The sequence below is a fragment of the Bombus flavifrons genome, chromosome 16 (assembly GCF_040668555.2).
Source record: "Bombus flavifrons isolate JBK064 chromosome 16, iyBomFlav1_principal, whole genome shotgun sequence".
Taxonomy (NCBI): Eukaryota; Metazoa; Arthropoda; class Insecta; order Hymenoptera; family Apidae; genus Bombus; species Bombus flavifrons.
The window spans coordinates 1,800,115-1,810,697 of NC_138457.1; the positions used below are offsets into that span (position 1 = coordinate 1,800,115).

Genomic DNA, 10,583 nt, shown 5'->3' on the forward strand with positions numbered 1-10,583 from the left:
AATTTCTCTTTATTTCACGTGACAAGCGCATAGTTGTCACCAAGCGAGTTCTAGAAACGTCGATTTTGGTCCGTTACTTTTTCCACACAAGAAGGCGGCATACGTGATCATAGGCGCGAACGGTGGCGTGACCCAGAAAAGACAAAAGAATGATCGAACGGCAATCAGTCCCTTCTGAAGAGTCAAACGTTATAATCGAGAGGTCTGACGAGTAAAATTCAAGTCGCAAAGTCTAACGAATTCATTGAGAGGTATAGTAAATCGTCCTTCTGTAACAAATTTACTGTATTCATTGTTAAACAATTTGTGGCGTGTTCATCATATTATTGTCAAATATTGTCAAATATACCATTTTATGTTAACCTCTTAACACTGTGTTAAATTCATTGAACTACCTCTGTTATTTTAATCGAAACAAGGGAACGACTATTTCGCGGCGTCGATTAGCAGAATCGTAGCGAGAATTTGCGTCTCTCGCTGACGCGTTTTACAGTAACATTACAGTACATTACAGTAACAGTAACATTAGTAATTTTAATCTACTGCACACAAACCAAATTTTATTGGCAAAAATATTTTCTATTAACAAGAAAGCATAACAATTAGGTCCAACATTGTCGCTAAAGAAAATATACGATGATCTATATCAGATCCTAAAAGTACAATGGTGACAGCATAGGATACATTGATTCTGTATTTTAATCAATTAGTAGAACTTTCAAGGAATTCATATTACAAAAACAGACCAATTGCATCTGTAAAATTAGGGCAGAGAGTTACTAGAAAGATTGAAAAAATTACGGCTGATAGTTTGGTTTTTCAATTGCAGAATAACTTGCTAGGTACAGTGTTTGAGAATCATTATTCTGAGAATAAAAAAAGTAGGGGACAAAATTTCTGGGACGATTATATGGAAAAATCACGTATACGAGCTTGTCGAATTGGCCACGTTATCGTCAATAATGCAGAAAATAAGTGCCAAAGAAGAAGTATTGTGTGAAAGAGAAATCGGAGGACTATAATAACTTAAAAAGGAAGAAAAAAATCAAGAGAACATGGTACTCGCCAAAAAAATAAAAATTCAAGAGTTACGGGAAGTACCAAGCATGGAAAACAAAGGGATACGAAATCGAGAAAACCAGTGAAAGATTTAGAATATTCGAAGAAAATGTGTGTTGAAGAAACAGGAGAAGGAAAGATAAATCTGCAACATACCAAACTTTCTGAAAAAGATTTAAAATATGTACTTAGAAGTGTTGATAATTATAAGGATAACGAGCAGAAGCCAAAGGATATCTGTGTGTGGATTTTTCTGGCATGGCAACCCTGATTCAACTCTCTTTCAGGATAAAGAGTCTTGTTGCGATAGTAAAGATGATGTAGAGGGAAAACTAAAACTGAGAAATAAGAAATTAAGTGCCGCTGAACGTCGAGAACAAGGAAGGCGGAAGGAATGTGAAATTCGTCAAAGAGAAAGAGCACTCGTCAATAACGGGTTGCCAAATTCTGTAGATCAGTTCGACGGGTTAGTTTTAGCTAGTCCAGACAGTTCAATAGTATGGTTACAATATATTGCATATCATTTACAGGCAACAGAAATAGAGAAAGCAAGAGCAGTTGCGAAAAGAGCGATAAGAACAATTAATTTCAGGGAAGAGAAGGAAAAATTAATCGTTTGGAAGGCTTGGCTGAATTTAGAATCTAAATATGGATTTCTTGAATCATTAAATGCTGTGTTTCAAGAGACAGTGAGGTCCAATTACTCACTGAAAATATACAGTCACATGTTGACTGTTCATGTCGAGGCTGGCATTCAGATGGAATTGGAGAAAACAATTAATACCATGATTGCAAGGTTTAAACTATCACCAATGGAGAAATCCAATCCGATCTAGAAAACCCGAACTATTATGACGAATATATCGACTGGAAAACCAATATCACCCCAGCTCCAATAACTCAAAAACCTAACAGACCACACTTCAAACAAATTATAAGGGTCGAATTAGGAGACATTAACGAACAGCACAGGTTGCATTATTTAACTAAACACTTTATTAAACACCAAATTGGACACTTGCATACAGGAATAAACGACAATAGCTACAGCACATTAGAAAAAGTAAACATTCAACTCATGTTAAGGTTTCTAACAACCAGGTTCCCTCAAATTAACACGTTGACTGCCACGCGTGTTTTCAAAGAAATCTCCGTCAGGCCACGCTTACAGCAGTACCAAGCGTTCTCTGCTAGGTGCTCCCATCGATATTTTAGTCATGCGAGTCGCTCAAGTGGTGGTCTCAAGAATGACTTTTCGTTTCGTTTGTTCGCAACATTAAAGCCACTAGCTGCTGTTGAATATAATGAAGGAAAGTGTGGTATAGATTATTCCGACCAAGTGGTTTCTTATGCCACCACAATTAGAAAAGGAATCAAATGGTACAGAAAACTTGGCATTCAATTCCTTCTAGGAATTTCTGTTGTAAACGCTTTGACGGTTTACAAAATTGCAACAATTGCAAAATATAAGTATTAGAATATTTAGACAATTATTGGTTGCAAAATTATTAGGGTTGTCTGAAAAGAAGTGTATGCTAGTGATGGCATAACTGAACATTGTTCGCTAACGTTAGAAATAAGCAGATCTGCTCAGTGGGTGTTGTCACGTGGTCGCTTCAAGTAGCTTGTGTCGGCTCCCGATTGCGCGTGTAGGTTTGTGGTGCGTTTTTTATAATTCACCTCGAATTTGCACGCTTTCACGTCGCTCCTCGAACCACCGCGATTTCCAAATTGGGGGGCAATCGAATAGGTCAGACGAAGTTAAATAAATTTATCGCTTCCACATACAGGCACTGCAAGATAAGCAGTATGCCATGCTTTTCAGGACTGGGCGGCCGCACACGTCCTACAGCTTGTGAACCGGGTGTCGTCCAGCACGTGCGTGGCGTGGCGGGGCGAGTCCATAGTGGACCTCACGTGGGCAAACCCTGCCGCATCCCGCCGTGTTTCCGGTTGGAGCGTGTCCCCGGAGGAGACCCTCTCGGATCACTTCTACATATTGATGGAAGTGGCGGTTGGTGGCGCGATGGGCGACCGTTCGTTCGGTGCGCGCAGGTCCATTGGCCCACCAGGAAGGAGAAAAAGATTTCCGTGGTGGGGTTAGGTTGGGTGCGAATTTCCTCCACGTTAACAAAAAAAAAAATTGAATTAGTGTCATGCAGATAACATGTAGTTTTCAAATCTAAGGGATATAAGAGTTATCCAAAATCTTATTAGATTATATTTTATGTTGAAAGTTTTTGTTACAAGCAATTATGTGATGCGAACAATATATTGTTCTAAACTTCTGTCGCAAAATTTCCCGATTCAGTATTAATCTTACACCAGCCTAACGGAAAAAAACGTATATGATTGCGATTTCATATATACACTGTTATCTTCTTACACTATTTTTAATTTCCTTCAATGTATCTCAGGAAATAAAAAATACACAGTAGTCTGTAAGCGATCACAATGTTTCTCAATTTCTGAGAGTAAGTGTATTTCAAATTTATTTTTATTGCTCAATTCTGGCCCATATATCAGACCCTCAAGATCTTGAATCATTCAACAGATGTCGGGTACGGGGAAAAATAATACATTTAAGTTCCCCAGATACCAAACAGGAGAGATAAAGTTCCAGATTCCGTTGTTGCTATACCGACGAACAAGAGGAATAATGGGAGCGCAGGATCAACGATAAATTTAAAATCATGTAGAACACGTTGAAAACTAAAAGAGTGAAGTTCTTCCCCCATTCATCCCCCAGGCGGAAAACCATATAAATGTGATTGTGAAAAGTATGTGTGAGGACCACTTTCCTTTTTCATGTCGCTAAGATGGCACGGATAAACTTTGACAGATTCACCACAAGTAACTTTGGACGCGTAACGAACTTCGAAATTACGAAATTTAATACCAATCCGCTTCTCTCTAATAATCGTAGGTTACTACAGCCACAGCTCCTGCAAGCTCACTCGTTTGAGGTGACCCTGCTGGTGTCACGTAAACTTGAGGGTTAGTTGATAAAACAAGAAGGTTGAGTCGTAACACAACTACTGTCTTTATTTTCTAACTAACTTTATTTACTAACACAGCACAGATTTACAATAATCGAGACTGATCGGAGAGATGTTCACTATTCGTAGGTTTAGTATTTTTCTATCTAGGTGTCCTCGTCTTATGACGGAGGAAAGCTCGGTGTGGGTGTGCCCTTTTTAATTAACAACGCGGATTCGCTGTTCGCACATTTCGTTAGGAAAAGTGAACGTAACGATCCACGATGCCAATTGGTTATAGGCCACGTTAATAAATGAAGATAGGAGGAGGAAGCCTCCTATCAACGTGGCTAGTAGGTAATATTGTTTATGGGAAAAACCAGCTTTTTCGTTAGTCACGTATTGGGTTTTTCCCATTAGGTAACTACCTGCTATCCCCATAATTAGCAAGGACGTATATCATAATAACCTAAGGGCTGTTTCAAGGACCATCCATAAACAGATAACACTTACAAAAATAATAAACTAAAAGTTTAAGTTTATGGTGGGTCCCTGGGATAATTGAGGGTACGCGGTGAAGATCTGCACACATCCGGCCTCTAATATGGATTGACGCCACACTGGCAAAAACGAAACTAACGGAGAGGCATAAGGTTCTGTTCAAGGGTCTTTGTTTCGAAAGGGTGTGACCATCTGAACCCGAAGATCGGGGCGAAACGGTTTTATCATTTAATTCATTCCGATTAGAATATCATTTAACTTTGAAGCGATAATCACTAACCGTACAAACAAGGGGAAAATGGAACTTTCAGTTGTCACGATAAACCTAGCAAACAAAACGCGGCTTTTCATATATTCTGTTTATTCTATTTACGTTGCAGGCTCTTAAGCTTGTGTCTTATTACAAAGTCTTTGCCGCAGAATAAAACGCGCTTTTCGAAAAACTATATCCGTGCGATACAATTTTTTCATCCTCGGTGGTGATTATAACGCGAGACACGTTCCCTGGAGCAGCATGTTAAATAATAGCAGAGACCAGAACCTGTGACACTGATTTAACGAGTGACAGCTGGATCTGGTCCTCCAGTACAGTGACACTGATTTTGATGGCACTTGATTTGTCGAGGCGCAGTCGTTCTTGGATTTGGTACTCGCGGGAATGCTGGATATTTTTCTGCACCGGACTGTCAGAATTTGATATCTTTGTCCACGAGGATAAGAACACTGAGACAACAATCACGAAGTAGAGACCGTCCTCCAGACCATAAATAATAATATTCTTTCGGCCCTAGAAGCTTCAATTCCAGCTCTCACATGGGATTTCAATTGCGTTGGAAGATATCTCAATTCCCACTTCGGAGGTTTGCTACAAGACAAACACAGAATCTTCCGCATCTTCAATCGGCTGAAGAAGCGCTTCGGCACACTATGTTACTCTATCCCATCGTTCATCGAACACGCAAGTGCTATAGAACCATAAAAAGGCGTATCAGGAAAGCCCCTGATAGATCCCCGAGTTCTCTGGATCCAGAGAATTAAAGATCCCAAAAGCATGTTTCCGCGAGTACTAGGCAATAGGGTTAACCTCTTGATCGGCGCCCTCAAATTTTCTTCAGACGATTCTCACCGTCTTCCACAGGTGAACAACCTCCTCGCTTAGTGTGACAGAGCAGAAGATGCATCGTTACTGGTACCAAGCCGATAAATAAGTCGAGATCGTGACGTCTCCGATGCCACCGGCTCTCCAGAACTTACTAGATGACATGCCAAAAATAAACGTGTACGCAACTCGTGCTTCTGTTATTCACGATCGTGTGCCGTGACTTCCTTTCAAGTTATAAGCTGTTCTTTGTACAGGTATTTAATTACTATTATGCTCGCGTGCTATTTCATCACTTTAAACTTGTTAAACTTTTATCACTTGTTACAAAAGCACTTGTTACTTGTATGTAGCGAAACATTCTTTGTCTGGTCTCCTTTCTACCGCGCGGTAAGCTTCATGAATCCCACAAGACTACTGGGGACAAATTTTGAGAGTGTGCACCGAAATGTGTGTGATGATATTCTCAGATCCCAAATTATATAACCTTGAATATTCAGATCTTCGTTGAATAGGGGCAGCTGGAACAATGTCTGTAGCTTCACCCGAGGAAAAAGGGTTGGTGACCGCTCCGGCTCCGATGTCTCAGAGAATTATTTCACATCGGTAGATTCATTAACGATTCAATTTAAGTTTCTGAACGGGAATAGGTTATAAGGCTTCGATATCTTCAACGCAGTACCAATATAGCTCCCGCAAAAATACACATTCTTCTTCGTCTTGATCTTTAATGATATCTTATACGTGCGTATTTTCCTAAGATATGAAAGATGGGGAAAGTGGTTCCCTTGCTGGGAAAAGATAAGGACAAACCTAATCCAGCCAGGTATTGATCAATGAGTTTGCTGTTTGCAGAGTATCCATTAGTAAGGTCTTTGAGAGGGCGATACAGACAGTCATACTGTTTCATTGTAAAGAGGCATCCATTCCTCCCGATCAGCAATTTGGCTTCCGGTTCAAATACATTAAGGTCCACGCAACAATAAAATTCGTGTCAGATGTCTGCTGGTAGCAAAACTCTACTCATAGACCTGGAAAGGGCTTTTGACATGTTTCGATCGGAACGGTTTGCTGTAAATGCTGATAAGATACGGTTTCCTTAAACATCTAGTTCAGGTGATTTGGTCCAGAATCTCTGAAAGTTGTCTCATTGGATGGCAAGCTCGAATGTCGTCTTCGGGGTGAATGACGGGCTGCAACAGGGAACGTTCAAAACCTCCAACCTGGTTAATTTGTATTTTAGTCGTAACTTGAACCTCTTCCGTCTCAATAGCAACTTTAACCTATTCGCGTTGGTATTTGCTAATGGTCTCCTGATTTACGCGACGGAAATGTATTCTTCCAAAATTAATTCCAAGCTACAGGAAGTTTTCGATCGCATTATGTTTTACTGTGGTAACTGAAAGTTCCGTATACATACTAGAAAGTGCGAATCTATCCCTTTCGGACTGTGCATGTCTAGACATTTAAATTTCAACCGTGATGTGATATTCATTATTCTCGCTGATTTCCTATTACCGGCAATAGCCCCTATCCATTCCGCATAAGAAAATGGTCAAATATCCCGATATATATTTGTATTGCAAATTACAGATTACACAGCACATTAAGACACAAACGTAAAATAAATCAGAAAAGACTTTTATAGCAAATAATGGTTCGTTCTTCTCAAAGCATCTCTGCGCAAAGTGTAGTCTTCTTTTGTACAAATTGCTGGCAATAATCCTATCCTGACTTATGCCTGTCCGATTTGCTTCAATGTCACAACGAGCCAGATGGACCACCTCAGGCGTTTCAAACGGAGATGTCGGAGGCATTGCATGGAGCTGTGTCGCTCGAGCTATTTTACATATCAATACAAATATTTTATATAATTTTATATACTATATACAAATTACACATAGCTTTTAAATTCCTTGTGTCTCGACCCGAGCAAGAAGGTAAATAAGGATCAGGCAGCTACAAGCATGCGGCATTTCAAGGACATGCGGGGAATCGTGGAGGAGCTCCTGCTCCACAATAGTTACCTGACCGGGAGGCTGGAGCAAAGCACCGGATCAGCCCAGAGCAAGAATACGGAGATATTAAGTGCAGTAAACAAGACGAAAGCTGCGGAACGCTATAGAAGTTCTTGACTTGCCCTGGCCGGAGGAAAAGTGGGAGTTTGTCACAAAAAACGTATACCCTCACTTCCGCCAGTATGCAAGTATGTAGTATGCAAGGAGCATTCTACATGCAAAGGAGCAGAAGAAAAAGACAGCTTTGAAAGGAATAGGGGATCTATCGCAACAGGGGCGACCTCTAGAGAAAAGATCAATGCAACCAGGTGCACAGACAAACCAGCTCCCGAACCGAAGTGTCAGGCCAGCGCAACTTGAACCTGAACGGAGCAGAGAACCTGACAAATAGTAGAAATAGTAATGACTAAAGGACGGATCACAGTGAAGCAAACAGAAACAAACAAATAGTACAACGGATTGGAAAAATAGGACAATAAACAGGATAGAACAGGGAAAACAACAATAACAAGAAACCAGGACGCAGAACAAAACGCAAAACGTGTGAGCCGAAGAAGAAACCTGCGACACACGGTGCAGGCACTACCCACACAAACAGGTGCCGAGACGATGCAGAGATAATCGGCTGGAGAGTTAACCTTCTGGGACCGAGCTATATTCTGGCAGTTCCGCCTCCACGTGTTCCCCGTTGGTAACGGTGCGGCGCGATGCACGTGTAACGCGAACCCTCAGTCACCCCAGGGACCCACCATAAACTTAAACTTTTTAAGTTTATTATTTCTGATATCTGTTTACTAACATGACCTATAACCTATATAAATTGGCATCGTGGATCGTTACTTTCACTTTTCCTAACGGAAGGTGCGAACAGCGAATTCGTGTTGTTAATTAAAAAGGGCACACCCACGCCGAGCTTTCCTCCGTAATGAGACGAAAACACCTAGGGAGAAGTAGACAAAACCTTCGAACAGTGAACATCTCTGCAATTATTGTCAAACTGTGCTGTACTAGTAAATAAAGTTGGTTATAAAATAAAGACAGTAGTTATGTTACGACTCAACCTTCTTTTTTCATCAACCAACCCTTAGGTTTACGTGACACACGCATCGCGTGGCATCGGCTAAGCGATCTGCCGCCCGAAAAGGTTGATTCAACTTGTCCAATGACCCGCAAGAGGAGGGCAGGGTTTTTTTTAAGTAGCGCGCCGCCCATCTATGCGCGCTGTTCGCCGGGCAAGGGGTGCTGAGAAGTAGACGAGAATCGAATACAAACACCTAGATACAAAGTCAGTGTGTGTTCTTACTCGAGGTATGGCGCGGTCGACCAAAAGGTCGGGTCCTGAAACGCACACGTTACTTGCCTCTAACCAAACTCAGCTCGAAAACTAAGGCCTAGCGGTGGGATAATTTTCCGAATAATTCGAAAAATAAGGTAAACCATGGCTTATAAGTATGTATGGAAGAAAGTTGTTCAAAATATTCAGCTGTAAACCCTGTTTCAAAGTCACGGAAGTACGGCATTTTTAGTTTGCGATTTTCGTACAAACCCAAAAATATCGTTATATTTCTCTATTCACTAAGATCCCTAATAGATGCACCCTGGTATGTTACTAACGAAACAATACATCGCGATCTCAAGATACCCACAGTCAAAGAAGAAGTGACAAAATGTAGTAATAGATATATGAAAAGAGTTAACAAAAACATCGAAACCCCTAATTACTAAATTACTTAATACGTCGGACCAGATCCGCAGGCTAAGAAAACACTATCCGTTAGACCTAAGCACTAGATTTAGCTAGATATTTCTAACAAGTAATATTTACGTATTTATAATATTATTATTTATAAATTATACTTATTTATAAATTATGTAACTTATATAGAGAAATAATAGCTTATACAGTAAAACGAAACATATTACATAAAAATAAACCGCAGTAACTGTTATGTAATAATTTAAATAGCTGGCTGTTATGCGCATAGCCTATCGCTGCCAGAAACTGTCAGCTGTCAGTTACTTAATCAACGTAAGAGAGATTTTCTTTTGAGAGCTTAACAAGTGAAGGTGTTTCAGTAGCTGCTGATTTTATCATCCTTAATATAATTCAGTTCAATGTAATTCATATGATGAATTCGATTATACACGATCCCTTAAGAAATTTTGGGGTTAGTATCAATGCTCGATGTTCGGGTTCCTTACAAGCTAAAGGAAACTGAATTGATTCGACGCACCATCACCTGCATGCCACGGTTGAAACGGGAAGAAAATGATGCACTTTTGGGGCGAATCATAATGGGAGACGAGAAGTGCGCTGTTTACACAAATATTAAGCGTAAAGAATCATCAACAAATTAACCGTATCGAGGAAGCTAGGAAGGAAAATGGAGTGTCTCATTAATTAAAAATTATAAAAGAAAAAAGAAAACGCATCAAAGGTCGCAATTTTACAATCGCAACCAATAGAGGCGAATTTCAACACACATAAACTAAAAACATAAGACACATCATTACTACTGATGCGTCGCAATTAAGCCGGATTTAAGGAAACTTCAAACAGTAAACAATTCTCCCACTTCGAAGTCACAGGATAATATCCAATAATTTTTAGAATTCAGGAACCAAGCAGAAATATCTGCAGTATATGCCCCGCTTCTTCCAACTTTATCTCTCAAGAGCTGATAAATCTCAACCGACTACCGACCCTCAGTTTGAATAATTTCATTCAAGATCGAGATTGAGTACGGGTAGTTAGGTGGTCTTCGAAGAAGTCTTGAGGGTTGAGAGTATTCGATCTGAGATATAACGGCCCGTCCGTTCTTCTATGCTTACGGAGGGAAGCTCGCTATGTAGATGATTTTTGAACGAACGAAGCTGATTCATTGTTCACACTTTTCGGTATGACAAGTAAGGACAAGGATCCGCGAT

General features: G+C 40.2%; 1 protein-coding gene across 1 annotated transcript; it reads left to right on the forward strand.

The window, feature by feature from the left end:
* Positions 1-1,241: 1,241 nt before the first annotated feature.
* Positions 1,242-1,895, forward strand: LOC138188334 (protein RRP5 homolog). Its single transcript, XM_069130014.1, has one exon. It carries the CDS (start codon positions 1,242-1,244, stop codon positions 1,893-1,895), a length of 654 nt encoding a protein of 217 aa, XP_068986115.1.
* Positions 1,896-10,583: the final 8,688 nt, after the last annotated feature.

What these genes read in the sequence shown, in the direction of transcription:
- LOC138188334 (XM_069130014.1), top strand. Translation starts at nt 1,242, where the DNA reads ATGTACTTAGAAGTGTTGATAATTATAAGGATAACGAGCAGAAGCCAA.